The sequence below is a fragment of the Coregonus clupeaformis genome, chromosome 31 (genome assembly GCF_020615455.1).
Source record: "Coregonus clupeaformis isolate EN_2021a chromosome 31, ASM2061545v1, whole genome shotgun sequence".
In the NCBI taxonomy this organism is placed as follows: Eukaryota; Metazoa; Chordata; class Actinopteri; order Salmoniformes; family Salmonidae; genus Coregonus; species Coregonus clupeaformis.
Genome location: NC_059222.1, coordinates 30,069,042 through 30,084,268, shown reverse-complemented (window position 1 = coordinate 30,084,268; position 15,227 = coordinate 30,069,042). Strand labels below are relative to the sequence as shown.

The following is a 15,227-nucleotide window of genomic DNA, read 5'->3' as shown; positions in this document are numbered from 1 at the left end:
TTCATCCCAGTGGTCTCTTGCTCAAATGCGTGAACATGTCTCTTTTTCCTTTTGTTCGAATGTCTCTTTCTTCTTTTCAGTCTTTCACATTTTCTATTTTTGTTTCTGCACGCTCGCTCAATGTGGCCCTTTTTACCACAGGCTCGGCAATCCATGTCCTTACACCAGCATATAGGCGCCTGATGTCCCACCGTGCCTCAGTGGAAGCATGTGCCTTCATTTCTCTATCTGTGATTTTCAGTTGCAACTGTGCACTTTTCCTGATGAACTCAAACTGCTGATCCTCTTTAGCAGCTAGTTCCATGGACACACTGACTTCAGTGGCTCTTGACAAGGTCAGATTACTTTCAGTCAATAGTCTCTTTTGTGTAGCTTCACTCTGTAGCCCACATACTAGTCTGTCTCTATTGGTGTCATTTAGAACATCATTAAACTCACAGTGCTCTGATAGTTTATTTAATGCAGCAGCAAAACATTGTCACTGATTCTCCCTCTTCCGGATTTCTTTTGTGGAACCTTTCAGCAATAACTAGTGGTTTTGGTGAAAAGTGTCCTTTCAGTATTTCCACAATCTCCCCATACATCTTATTACCTGGCCTGACTGGCTGTAGCAGGCTGCGTAGTAAACTAATGTCTTTGGCCCCGTAACACAAAAAAATGTAGGCACAATTTTGTCCTCATCAATGTCATTTGCAAGAACAAAAAATCCAATGTTTTAAACAATTCCAGCCATTTTTCGTTTCTCAATAGGCTCCTGATTATCACTCACTAAATATTGTCCACAACCACATTTTCCTCAGTCACGTGATCTTCATTCACTTCACTCACTGACTTTTCATCCTCAAGTTAGCTCATTTAGCAGTTTTTAATTCCAAAGTTCGTCTTTCCTTTACTGTATATCCCTCCTATTTTAATCTCGTTGTTTTCCCACTCCAACGTCCGTCTTGAATCATTTTCTGCCATCGACGATGCTAACTCTCTCTTAGCTAGCTCGACTATTCACTTGCCTCTGCTAGCAATACACTGTGCTAACGGAAAATAAGTTTTAAACTTGTAAAAACCAACATCTTCCAGACAGAATAGTTCCTGTATGTTCAGACTTACTCATCATCAATCTTTTGTTATGTCTCCTGGGTTTCATAACCACATCTTTATAACAATTCAATAATGATGAGACGGGAAACAGGAATTCAGTTCAGTCATTTATCTGGAACATGATCATCTCAACACACACAACTCCCATGATGCTCTGCAACACAATCCCAACACACAACACTCTAGATAAGTTTGTGGTTTACATATTTTTGCACAATGCAGAAGGAAATGGTTGTCCACTCTGTGAACTACCTGGCCTCAGTATCCATTTCTGCTGTGCTGGGATGCATTTGAGTCATACGATCCTGAGGGTTTCCAGATGTTTAGGTCATGTCTGTTCATTCATGGATGACAATGTAATACTTACTGCTATATCTAAATTCCTGTAAATCTAGTGGTTTATTGGTATGTCTGATGATTCCTTTTTCCAAATCCATCCTCAATCTCTGTTTTGAGCTCATGGTCCTACTCAAGCTGTGTAGTCCTAGTGATTTGTGTGGTTCTAAGTTTGTGTTGCTCCTTGAGCTGTGCAGAGATGTGTAGTTCTGGTGATTGTGTGGTTGGTGGGTTTCTCTGGATGTAGATCTCCTCATCGATCATATATGTCAGGACTAGAGCTCTAGTTAGTTCCAGTTAGTTCTGACAGCTAGACTGGACCAAACAATGCTAGGAATGTGTTAGCAGCAGGGGCGAGCTGTGTGTGTGTGTGTGTGTGTGTGTGTGCAAGGCTAGCATTCATGGGGAAAGCTTCTCAAAGCCTCACTTCTTCACAGATCTCTATTCATCTTTGTATGGCAGCCAGGGTTATATTTTATAGGAAAAGGGTGTTTATCGAGGGCTACCTGTATGTGTGACTGTGTGTCAAGGTGTGTGACTGTGTGTGTGTGGGGGGGGGGTGTATGTTCAAGAGACAGGACCGCAGAATTGATATTCTCCCTCTCAATACTCTCCCTTGTCACAACACTCTGAGAATACTGGTCTGGTGTGTGTTGCGTGTGTGTGCTACTGTTTTCTGAGCAAATTCAAATGTAAACCAAACAGAGCTGAATGGCTTGTCTAAAGCTATAATAACAGAAATGAAATGATGTGCTTATATTGGGATCATGTCGTGCCATTCCATCTGGTGTAGGGGAAACAGATGCTGGTGTGGGCTGGAAAACAAAAGACTCTTCTGGTGATCAGCCGGTCCCAGAGGAGGACCTGGCATGAATACACAAACACGCACGCATGCACACACACACACACATACACACACACACACATACATACATACATACCCACACTTTCCGCCTACAGGGCATGATAAGTGCCATGGCTACATGTGGCATTACAGTGAAACACTGGAACATGGTGAGGGTGTGTCATTGTTTTGTTGGGCATCTGGTGATGAGCTACATTTTCCAACTGAAAACATGGACACATTGTTTGGGTCTATTTCTCCTAATTTCCACTGTCTCCTGTTTGGATGTCATGGGAAATGTTACGCTGATATATGCAATGGCTTAGGACTCATGAATGTACAGTATATAGGCCACTAAACCAGAGCAATAAGCATGGAGATATATTCACTATACTGCTGTACTATACTGTAAAGGGATGTGAAAGAGAATAAGTCACTCAGTGTTTCTGTACTGTACCACTCAGCAGTTTGTCATGCCAAGCCCACACACGCCAGACTCACAGGCTTTTTTCATAATACATATTCCGCTCTGTAGGAATGTCGATCCATGGAGCTCGCTGGCTGGTGTCTCCAGTGCCAAGTGAGATTGGGAGGAGGGGTGGGGTGGAGGAGAGTGCTGAGGGACAGGGAGGGGTGGGGGGGCTTGTTCTGTCTGACTACAATTAGCCAGAACAAAGCTATCATTGTCACAGCTAGCCTGCCCTGTAGAGCAGAGGAAAGGGGGCTTTTGGCTGAGAAGAAATTAGGGGGGGAGTAGCTGCAGACATTAACTGTAGTCTAGTCTCCCACTACTCTCTGTCAGACCTCATCTCTGGTCAAACACCCCACATTCACAGGGCAATCATTCTGCTGCAGGGGGAGCGGTATAATCTGTTATATTGTATATACAGTAGGTCCCGTGTAGCTCAGTTGGTTGTGGGTTCGATTCCCACGGGGGGCCAGTATGAAAATATATGTACTCACTAACTGTAAGTCGCTCTGGATAAGAGCATCTTCTAAATGACTCAAATGTAAATGTATCTTATCTTTGTATCCCCTCCAGACTCTGTACCCTATTCTGCCTAGTTTACTGGACAGTGACCCATTCAGGGGGAGCAGTGGGCTGCTTCTCCCCGAGGAAAATGAGCCGTTCCTGGATAGCGGTGGTGTGCAGGTCCCTGGGGAGACAGACCAGGTCCTGGAGGTCCTGACAGAGACCAGCAGACTGCTACAGGACTGTCAGCTCCACAATGAGATCTCCTCTCAGCTCCTGGCCTATCTCTTCTACTTCATCAATGCCTCACTGTTCAACACACTCATGGAGAGAGGTGAGGACACACACACACACACACACACTCTCTCTTTCTACGTCATCAACACTGATCTTTTTGTGTGTGAAGGTTCAGAGGTTGAATTCTACCAGTGGTCCAGAGGGGTCCATATCAGTGCTAACCTAGACCTGCTACTGGACTGGGCCCAAGGGTCTGGGTCTGGACTGGGAGACTTGGTTGTGGAACACCTCCACACACTCTCCTCTGCTGTCAACCTACTGGCCACGCCAAGGGAACAACTAATGCAGGTCAGAGACGCTCATACACACGTGCATGTGTGCATACACACACACACACACACACACACACACGGGAGAGGGGAGAGGTGACACACACACACGCTCACTCCTCCACACACACACTTTCCCTGTAGTCCTCCTGGGAGTCCCTGCGGTGTGCGTTCCCCAGTCTGAGTCCAGCCCAGCTCCACCACCTGCTGAGGGGCTACAGCCCAGCCACACCCTGGCCCCCACACTGGGCCCCTTCTGATGAGGATCAACTAGCTACACAGAACACTGGTCAGTTGGTTGATTGTCTGCTGTTAGTCCACTATAGTAAACATCTGGCTTGTTTTGTGGCTTGGTTTTTTCAGTGTTGCCATTTCAAACTGAGACAAGCAAACCAGCAACATAGACACAGTATTAAACCTATGATGACTACATGATATTTGTGCTACATGATCCTTTGATTTACTTTCTCTTAACCCGGTATCCTCCCCCTCTTGCCCTCCTCTCACTAGCTGATATCCTGGAGAGTTTTGACAGCCACCCTCCCCTGGTGCTGCCCAGCTCTGGTTTCAGCCTGGGGCTCAGGGGAGAGGTGACAGACTCAGGCCTGGCTGGACAGCTCAGGAGGTTGCAGGAGTTCATCAGCAACCTGTCTGTCAAAGAGTCACCAGGGAACATCACTCATACGCACACGCAACAGGTAACACATCTGGTTCACACCTATTGCTTGAATTAATTAGACATGGGTTTATATCTATATGATACTGGTCTACTACTTTTTTGTGGAACTATTTTGTTCTAGAACTCTTTTAGAACTCATATGCTCTGTTCTGGAACTCCCACAGGATTCCGCTGTTCCCATGGAAGCCAAGCTGACAAAAATGGCAACTCTCCCAAAGGCCTCCCTGGAGTTTTTCGACTCCCCCCCCGCAGAGAAGGTCCTACCTCTGGCCTCTCTCTCCAGCCCCTCTCCCCCATCACCCCACTCTCAATTATCTATGCCCTCTCCCCTTCACCCTCCCCCCTCTCCCCCCCTGCAAAGCCCCTCTCCCCCAAGTGATTTGAACTCTTGTGGGGCCCTGCTGACCCAGAAGCTGAAGAGCCTGGAGCTCAAGTTCAGAGAGACAGACCTAAGCCCCCTCACCCAGAGGAGGTCAGCCCTGGACCCCTCCTGTCTCCTCACCCCTCCTAACACCCCCCATAGCCTGGAGCTGGTTGACCCAGAGACTGAGCATCGGGAGGATGAAGAGGAGGATGAAGAGGTGTTTACTCTAGAGCTACAGAGAGGAGATAGAGGACTGGGATTGGCTCTGGTGGATGCAAGGGTGAGCTAAAGAGACAATGATATACACTTTTAAAAATTACTATTTGGATCAACCCAAAAAACAATACTTCAACTGGTTACAAGTAAATGAGTTAGGTTTTCTCATTTGAAAAAAACTACATTTGTTGAAACCAAATATATTATTCAATGCCAACTGTTATATTTGATTATTAACAAACCTATATTTCAAGTTGTAACCTATTTCTTTCAACACTCAACCTACTTTTCCCCTTTGGTTAAACCTAATAAATAACAAATACAACCTAATGTCAACCTACTGGCCACGCCAAAGGAACAACTAATGCAGGTCAGAGATGCTCATACACACGTGCAAAGGTGACACACAAACGCTCACCCCTACACACACACTTAATGCCGATTTATTTCCCTGTGAGTTACAAACAATTGGGTTAAAAAAAAAACAATTAAATCAGTTCCCCTGTAAATTAATGAATGAAGTTTGTTCAATAACTTGAAATAATCTTTCCAAACGTATCCTTTACAGAATACCTTTTTTGACATTTTAGTCATTTAGCAGACAATTTATCAGGCTGTCTTATCCAGAGCAATTAGGGTTAACTGCCTTGTTCAAGGGCACATCAACAGATTTTTTTGACCTAGTTGGCTCGGGATTCACCTTTCAGTTTCTGGCCCAACACTCTTAACCGCAAGGCTAACTCCACATTTACTAACCACAATATCATAACCAACTATGGCTACATGAACACAGACAACTTATCAGGCTGTTTAATATCATGTGCCCTCATATTTTTACAGATGCTGGCAGTGTTTAAGTTAGAATAAGAAATACAATAGACCACATTAACTGGAAATGACATTCAATCTCACGGGTGGGCAAAAAGAACAAAGTGAAAGCCTCGCCCCAATAAACCACACCTCCAACTCTTCTGATTGGCTGCCACCGCTACATTGCCGCCACCGCTTTTCAATGCACATGCACATATGAGGTGTTGAAAGCAATTAAGAAGCTTTCACTCAATTCCAATAATCACATTGATCAGACAAACTGATTAGAATAGGTTGAACAAACCAAAGCGTAATTTTCGATAATTCCAACAGTGTACTCTTCTCTATTCTGCCCCATCTAAAACATCCTGCAGCTCTCCAGGACCAGTGGTGTTTGTGTTGTCTGAGTGACTGGCCTTAACCTTGGTGAGGTTTATCTTTAGGTAATAACTCACTCTGAAAACATCCACTTTAGACCTCCCTGGTTGCCCTGATGGCTATCTGCGATAACTCACTCAGAGTCTGTGAGAAAAAACAACAAGGTCCATGGTCAAATCCATGAAGCTCAGATGACAGGAGTAGCCATTTTTATCATCTCCTCTATCTGCCCTAAAAACCAAGTTTCGTCATATATCATTGTATGAAGCTCTATACTGTCTCCTCCACACCTGGGTCCAATAGTCCAGCATGGTGGTCTGAGAACTGTTTGTTTTCTTTAAAATAGCAGATAATTAAGAGCTTTTCAGGACTGGGTTTTTATCTGGGTTTGCATGACTTGTTTGGGGTTAAGATTTCGAGGTAATTAGTAGACATGAGAGGATGCAAATGGTCTGTTTTTGGTATGCATTATTTGGCCACTCGGTCTCTGGAGGTCTATTTTGTGTCGGACATTGCCCTCTGGTGGTCTGAAAACTAAGTGCAATTTCGATGTTGAACATGAGTAAATAACCTCATGTCACAGTGAATACGTTTACATGCACACTAATAATTCGATATTAAATGGATTATGGCAGAAGGCAGAGTATGGCATTAGTCATGTAAACACCTTACTCTTTTTATCTTAATCGGCGTAAGGTCATAATCGAAGTAAGCATACGGCGATTAAAACCTGGTTTTCTGAGCAATCTTTCGAATGATTAGGACATGTAAACAGCCTAATCGGCGTACCCAGTGGTGTATTTGATCTGCGCAAACTTCCCTCCTATGCGCGAGTGAAGTGAGTTCGGAAAAACTGAAAGTATGCATCTTATAAATAGTTTTCACATACACAATTTATATGTCCGAACTCAGAATCAAATAGTCTTCGCAAAAAAAACATGGTCACTGTGGTAGAAAGTTTGTTTTGATTGGCGATTTTCTGCATTTATCAAAAGTCCTATCAGCAGCCTGATTTCAGATGTGTCCATCCATGTAAACAGGATTATTAGGGGAATCATTTTTCTTGCAAAGCATGCAAATGTTTTAAATAACTATTATATTAACCTGACTATCCACAATAATCGCATTATTGTGTGTATGTAACTGTGCTCAGTGTTGTACTTTAGTTTCTATACCCATTAAACTGTGTTGAAATGTCACACTTGTTTTACACACCTTTAAAACACCTTTATTCTTATTGCACTAAAATGGCTACATATTTCAGCATGAATTGTGTGGTAAAATGTTATTTTGGTTCCTGTATGGTCAGGACACAGCCTTGAAGCTGAGTGGTATCCTGATCCGTGCGGTGGTGCCAGACTCCCCTGCAGCACGCTGTGAGAGGCTGGGTCCAGGAGACAGGATCCTGGCTGTCAATGGAGTCAGTTTGCTGGGACTGGACTACACCAGGTGATAGAGAAATTGGTTGGTTGATGAATTGATTGATTTTGTTTGACTTTCTTTGATAACATTACTAATGTATAAAGTCTCTCTCTCTCTCAGTGGTAAGGAGCTGATCCAGTCTTCAGGGGACAGGCTCAGGCTGCTGGTGGCCAGGTCAGAGTGGAGAGCCATCACTAAAGTCAGCATTTAGTACCCTAACCATCACTAAATGCTAAGTGGGCTTCAACAAGTTCCCTTCCAGGACAAGCGATAAAGTGTACTTTGAGTACAGGTGTACTTTGGAGACAAGCAATGAAGTGCACTTTCAGGACACAAGAAATAGTTCTTTGAAAATAAGCAAGTGTACTATGGCCATCTTTTCAGATCCTCATGAACACAAAGGCACCCAGCAGTCCTACAGAAATTGTACACTGTGATTTCATGGTATGGCTTATCCAGCTCTTCAGTCTCTAATATGGAGATACGTATCCAGCTCTTCAATATAGAGAAAATTAATTATTAATAAACATTTTATGAATCATTAATTGATGTGGTTATAATATTCCCAGAGGGCATAGGAGTATTTACACTGCTCGTTCCATGACAGACTGACCAGGTGAAAGCTATGATCCCTTATTGATGTCACCTGTTAAATCCACTTCAATCAGTGTAGATGAAGGGGAGGAGGTTAAAGAAGGATTTTTAAGCCTTGAGACAATTGAGACATCACTCAGGATTGTTAAAGCTTGGTCGCAAATGGGTCATCCAAATGGACAATGACCCTAAGCATACTTCCAAAGTTGTGGCAAAATGGCTTAAGGACAACAAAGTCAATGTTTTGGAGTGGCCATCACAAAGCCCTGACCTCAATCCTATAGAAAATGTGTGGGCAGGACTGAAAAAGCGTGTGCGAGCAAGGAGGCCTACAAACCTGACTCAGTTACACCAGCTCTGTCAAGAGGAATGGGCCAAAATTCACCCAACTTATTGTTGGAAGCTTGTGGAAGGCTACCCGAAACCGTTTGACCCAAGTTAAACAATTTAAAGGCAATGCTACCAAATACTAATTGAGTGTATGTAAACTTCTGACCCACTGGGAATGTGATGAAATAAATAAAAGCTGAAATAAATAATTCTCTCTACTATTATTCTGACATTTCACATTCTTAAATTAAAGTGGTGATCGTAACTGACCTAAGACAGGGAATTTTTACTAGGATTGAATGTCAGGAATTGTGAAAAACTGAATTTAAATGTATTTGGCTAAGGTGTATGTAAACTTCTGACTTCAACTGTACATACTATATACATTTTACGGAGACAGTATATTTTACAATAGTTATCTTTTGTTTGTTTTTAGTCCCATCCTTCAGCTACCCTCAACCTCTCCCATCCATCTCTGAAGACCATCCAGTTTGATTTCTATTTGCCATATATTTTTAACTGTGCTGTTTCTCAAAACTTCTGAACCTATATACATTTTACAGACAGTATATTTTACATTTAGTTATCTTGTTATTTTTAGTCCCACCCTTCAGCTCCACTCAACCCCTCCCATCAATCTCTGAACACCATCCAGTTTTGATTTCTATTTTCCATATTTTTTTCAGCTGTGCTGTGATGTTTCACAAAAGTTCTGAACTTTTTTATTCTCATAGTTTCTACAGATTGTAAATTAAAGATAACATTTTTTGCTAAGAGTATTGTATTATTGATCGATTGACTATGACTTTTCAAATCACCCAGCAGTGCTATTTGCAGAGTTAGCTCCCGGTAAATGTTGCAATTCTTCAGCCATTCCTGAACCTGCCACCAAAAACAAGCTACATATCGACAGTACCAAAACAAATGATGTAATGATTCTGTTTCTAAGCAGCAAAATCTGCAGAGCTGGGATGGTTGTATCCCCAATATATACACTATATAAACAAAAGTATGTAGACACCCCTTCAAATTAGTAGATTTGGCTATTTCAGCCACACCCGATTCTGACAGGTGTATAAAATCGAGCACACAGCTATGCAATCTCCATAGACAAACATTGGCAGTAGCATTACCTTACTGAAGAGCTCTGAAGAATCATCTGGCAGTCCGACAGACAAATCTGGGTTTGGCGGATGCCAGGACAACTCTACCTGCCCGAATGCATGGTGCCAACTGTAAAGTTTGGTGGAGGTGGAATAATGGTCTGGGGCAGTTTTTCATGGTTTGGGCTAGGCCCCTTAGTTCCAGTGAAGGGAAATCTTAATGCTACAGCATACAATGACATTCTAGACAATTCAGTGCTTCCAACTTTTGGGAAGGACCTTTCCTGTTTCAGCATGACAATGCCCACGTGCACAAAGCGAGGTCCATACAGAAATGGTTTGTCGAGATTGGTGTGGAAGAACTTAACTGGCCTGCACAGAGCCCTGACCTCAACCCCATCGAACACCTTTGGGATGAATTGGAACGCCGACTGCGAGCCAGGCCTAAATGCCCAACATCAGTGCCCGACCTCGCTAATGCTCTTGTGGTTGAATGGAAGCAAGTCCCTGCAGCAATGTTCTAACATCTAGTAGAAAGCCTTCCCAGAAGAGGAGGCTGTTATAGCAGCAAAAGGGGGGACCAACTCCATATTAATACCCATGATTTTGGAATGAGATGTTCGACGAGCAGGTGTCAACGTAGTGTATAACATTATTGGTTGCAAGAATTTTGTATAATAATTTAAATTGAAAAACTACGTTTTGAATCCGGCGTCGTTTTGTGTATCAGTTCATAAACCATGATCGGTACATCGAAAATCTCTTCCCAACTATTTTGCAATCTATATGGCACAACTGTACATTTCTTGGTCCTTCAATGAAACTGGTATACTTTTTTATTTATCACTATTTTCTTTAACCAATTTTGGTCTTTAATGCAGGGCCGACAGACAAGTTCCTTACTTTCTCCCCCTTCCACTTGCCTCTTCCATATTTGTGGTAATGCTGCAATTAGTTTATGTAATTTTGGGTAGAGCAGACATTTTCATATATTTTTTGTTAGCTGTATGTGTGACATAACTCCACCAGTCCTATTTATGATATCATTTACAAAGATAATACCGTTTTTTAAATTATCTTTTTATATACAGTACCAGTCATAAGTTTGGACACACCTACTCATTCCAGGGTTTTTCTATATTTTTACTATTTTCTACATTGTAGAATAATAGTGAAGACATCAAAACTATGAAATAACACATTTGGAACCAAAAAAGTGTTAAACAAATTCAAATATATTTGAGATGTGAGATTCTTCAAATAGCCACCCTTTGCCTTGATGACAGCTTTGCACACTCTTGGCATTATCTCAACCAGCTTCACCTGGAATGCTTTTCCAACAGTGTTGAAGGAGTTCCTACATATGCTGAGCACTTGTTGGCTGTTTTTCCTTCACTCTGCGGTCCGACTCATCCCAAACCATCTCAATTGGGTTGAGGTCGGGGGATTGTGGAGGCCAGGTCATCTGATGCAGCACTCCATCACTCTCCCTCTTGGTAAAATAGCCCTTACAGGTGTGTTGGGTCATTGTCCTGTTGAAAAACAAATGATAGTCCCACTAAGCCCAAACCAGTTGGGATGGTGTATTGCTGCCGAATGCTGTGTTAGCCATGCTGGTTAAGTGTGCCTTGAATTCTAAATAAATCACAGACAATGTCACCAGCAAAGCACCCCCACACCATAACACCTCCTCCTCTATGCTTTACGGTGGGAAATACATCCGTTCACCCACACCGCGTCTCACAAAGCCATGGCGGTTGGAACCAAAAATCTCAAATTTGGACTCCAGACCAAAGGACACATTTCCACCGGTCTAATGTCCATTGCTCGTGTTTTTTGGCCCAAGCAAGTCTCTTCTTCTTATTGTTGTCCTTTAGTAGTGGTTTCTTTGCAGCAATTCGACCATGAAGGCCTGATTCACACAGTCTCCTCTGAACAGTTGATGTTGAGATGTGTCTGTTACTTGAACTCTGTGAAGCATTTATTTGGGCTGCAATTTCTGAAGTTGGTAACTCTAATGAACTTATCCTCTGCAGCAGAGGTAACTCTGGGTCTTCCACTCCTGTGGCGGTCCTCATGAGAGGCAGTTTCATCATAGCGCTTGATGGTTTTTGCGACTGCACTTGGAGAAACTTTCAAAGTTCTTGAAATGTTCCGTATTGACTGACCTTCATGTCTTAAAGTAATGATGGACTGTCGTTTCTCTTTGCTTATTTGAGCTGTTCTTGCCATAATATGAACTTGGATTTTTACCAAATAGGGCTATCTTCTATTCCCCTGGGAAACTCCAGGAGGATTACCTGCTGCATCCATTAAATATATTTTGATTTGTTTAACACTTTTTTGGTTACTACATGATTCCAAATGTGTTATTTCATAGAGTTGATGTCTTCACTATCATTCTACAATGTAAGAAATAGTTAAAAAAATAAAGAAAAACCCTTGAGTAGGTGTGTCCAAACTTTTGACTGGTAGTGTATATATATATATATATATATACATACAGTGGGGAAAAAAACTTTTTAGTCAGCCACCAATTGTGCAAGTTCTCCCACTTAAAAAGATGAGAGAGGCCTGTAATTTTCATCATAGGTACACGTCAACTATGACAGACAAAATGAGAAAAAAAAATCCAGAAAATCACATTGTAGGATTTTTAATGAATTTATTTGCAAATTATGGTGGAAAATAAGTATTTTGGTCAATAACAAAAGTTTCTCAATACTTTGTTATATACCCTTTGTTGGCAATGACACAGGTCAAACGTTTTCTGTAAGTCTTCACAAGGTTTTCACATACTGTTGCTGGTATTTTGGCCCATTCCTCCATGCAGATATCCTCTAGAGCAGTGATGTTTTGGGGCTGTCGCTGGGCAAAACAGACTTTCAACTCCCTCCAAAGATTTTCTATGGGGTTGAGATCTGGAGACTGGCTAGGCCACTCCAGGACCTTGAAATGCTTCTTACGAAGCCACTCCTTCGTTGCCCGGGCGGTGTGTTTGGGATCATTGTCATGCTGAAAGACCCAGCCACGTTTCATCTTCAATGCCCTTGCTGATGGAAGGAGGTTTTCACTCAAAATCTCACGATACATGGCCCCATTCATTCTTTCCTTTATACGGATCAGTCGTCCTGGTCCCTTTGCAGAAAAACAGCCCCAAAGCATGATGTTTCCACCCCCATGCTTCACAGTAGGTATGGTGTTCTTTGGATGCAACTCAGCATTCTTTGTCCTCCAAACACGACGAGTTGAGTTTTTACCAAAAAGTTATATTTTGGTTTCATCTGACCATATGACATTCTCCCAATCCTCTTCTGGATCATCCAAATGCACTCTAGCAAACTTCAGACGGGCCTGGACATGTACTGGCTTAAGCAGGGGGACACGTCTGGCACTGCAGGATTTGAGTCCCTGGTGGCGTAGTGTGTTACTGATGGTAGGCTTTGTTACTTTGGTCCCAGCTCTCTGCAGGTCATTCACTAGGTCCCCCCGTGTGGTTCTGGGATTTTTGCTCACCGTTCTTGTGATCATTTTGACCCCACGGGGTGAGATCTTGCGTGGAGCCCCAGATCGAGGGAGATTATCAGTGGTCTTGTATGTCTTCCATTTCCTAATAATTGCTCCCACAGTTGATTTCTTCAAACCAAGCTGCTTACCTATTGCAGATTCAGTCTTCCCAGCCTGGTGCAGGTCTACAATTTTGTTTCTGGTGTCCTTTGACAGCTCTTTGGTCTTGGCCATAGTGGAGTTTGGAGTGTGACTGTTTGAGGTTGTGGACAGGTGTCTTTTATACTGATAACAAGTTCAAACAGGTGCCATTAATACAGGTAACGAGTGGAGGACAGAGGAGCCTCTTAAAGAAGAAGTTACAGGTCTGTGAGAGCCAGAAATCTTGCTTGTTTGTAGGTGACCAAATACTTATTTTCCACCATAATTTGCAAATAAATTCATAAAAAATCCTACAATGTGATTTTCTGGATCTTTTTTTCTCAATTTGTCTGTCATAGTTGACGTGTACCTATGATGAAAATTACAGGCTTCTCTCATCTTTTTAAGTGGGAGAACTTGCACAATTGGTGGCTGACTAAATACTTTTTTCCCCACTGTACACCTCCAATTGACTCAAATTATGTCAATTAGCCTATCAGAAGCTTCTAAAGCCATGACATCATGTCCGTATGTGCTCCAAATTCCGGTGGTCAGTAAGAATCCGGAATGGATGGACTGCGCCCTCCAGCCAGTGTCTCCATTCCTCCAGAGCGAGAACCACCGCCAACAGCTCCCTGTCTCCAACTCCATAGTTCCTCTCTGCGGGGGTAAGCTTTTTAGAGAAAAAGGCACAGGGATACATTTTCTCTGGCTTACCGTGCCGCTGGGAGAGGACCGCACCCACGCCCTCCTCAGATGCGTCCACTTCCAGGATGAAAGGACGAGATGGATCTGTGTGTTTTAGTTGGGGCGCTGTGGGGAACCTCTCCTTCAGCCTCTTGAAGGCAGCGTCAGCCTCAGGGTTCCAGGCCAGCTTCTGAGGCCCACCCTTAAGGAGAGAGGTGAGCGGGGCAGCTATGGAGCTGAAGGACCTGATGAAATGCCGGTAGAAATTAGCAAAGCCCAGGAAGCTCTGTAGGCCCTTGATGGTGGTGGGAACTGGCCATGACCTGACGGCGTCCGTCTTCACTCCTTCCATGAACACCCCCTGAGGACTGGTCCAGTATCCCAGGAAGGAGATGGCCTTTTGGTGGAATTCAGATTTCTCCCCCTTCACCAACAGGCTGTGTTCCCGGAGATGGAGTAGGACAGCTCAGACGTCCCTGACGTGCTCCTCGAGCATAGCCGAGTAGATCAGGTTATCGTCGATGTACACCACCACCTGTCTACTCAGCATGTCCCGGAACACGTCATTGACGAAGGACTGGAATACAGATGTGCGTTGGCGAGGCCGTTGGGCATGACGCAGTATTCATAGTGGCCTGAGGTAGTGCTGAATGCTGTCTTCCACTCGTCTCCTTCACGGATTCTGATCAGGTTGTAGGCACTCCTCAGGTCCAACTTGGTAAAGTACCGGGCCCCTCGTAGCTGTTCGATGGCCGACGGAACCAGAGGGAGGGGGTACCGGTACTTGGTGGTGACTGCGTTCAGCCCCCTGTAGTCAATGCATGGTCTCATACTCCATCTTTTTTGGCGACGAAGAAGAAGCTGGCAGAGGCAGGAGAGGTAGAGCGTCTGATGAACCCGTTTCAGGGTCTCCGCCACATACTTCACCATGGCCTCCGCCATGGAAAGGGGGTAAATGCGACTCTTCGGGGGGTGTTGTCCTTCCAGCAGGTCAATGGCGCAGTCCCAGGGCCTGTGAGGAGGGAGACATATAGCCTTTAATGAAGAGAAGACATCGGAGAGATCTGTGTACTCACGTTGAATGCTGGGCTGGAGGGCGGACTCCGGACTCTCCACTGACGTGGAACAACAAACCACAGGCAGGCAGGTCTTCCGGCATGAGTTGGACCAGGCTGTGATCGT

General features: G+C 43.7%; 1 protein-coding gene across 2 annotated transcripts in view; it reads left to right on the top strand.

Moving 5' to 3' along the window:
• LOC121547440 (ras-associating and dilute domain-containing protein-like) overlaps positions 1–8,354 on the top strand; it is a 49,372-nt gene extending 41,018 nt beyond the window's left edge. Inside the window, exons 12-18 of one of the 2 annotated variants that reach the window (XM_041858728.2) lie at positions 3,318–3,582; positions 3,655–3,833; positions 3,959–4,103; positions 4,325–4,512; positions 4,658–5,137; positions 7,571–7,710; positions 7,804–8,354. In XM_041858728.2, coding sequence (XP_041714662.2) covers positions 3,318–3,582; positions 3,655–3,833; positions 3,959–4,103; positions 4,325–4,512; positions 4,658–5,137; positions 7,571–7,710; positions 7,804–7,894 — 1,488 coding nt within the window. In that variant the 3' untranslated portion in view covers positions 7,895–8,354. Of the gene's footprint in view, positions 1–3,317; positions 3,834–3,958; positions 4,104–4,324; positions 4,513–4,657; positions 5,138–7,570; positions 7,711–7,803 lie in introns of both variants that reach the window. The other variant, XM_041858727.2, reaches the window with a different exon arrangement.
• Positions 8,355–15,227: the final 6,873 nt, after the last annotated feature.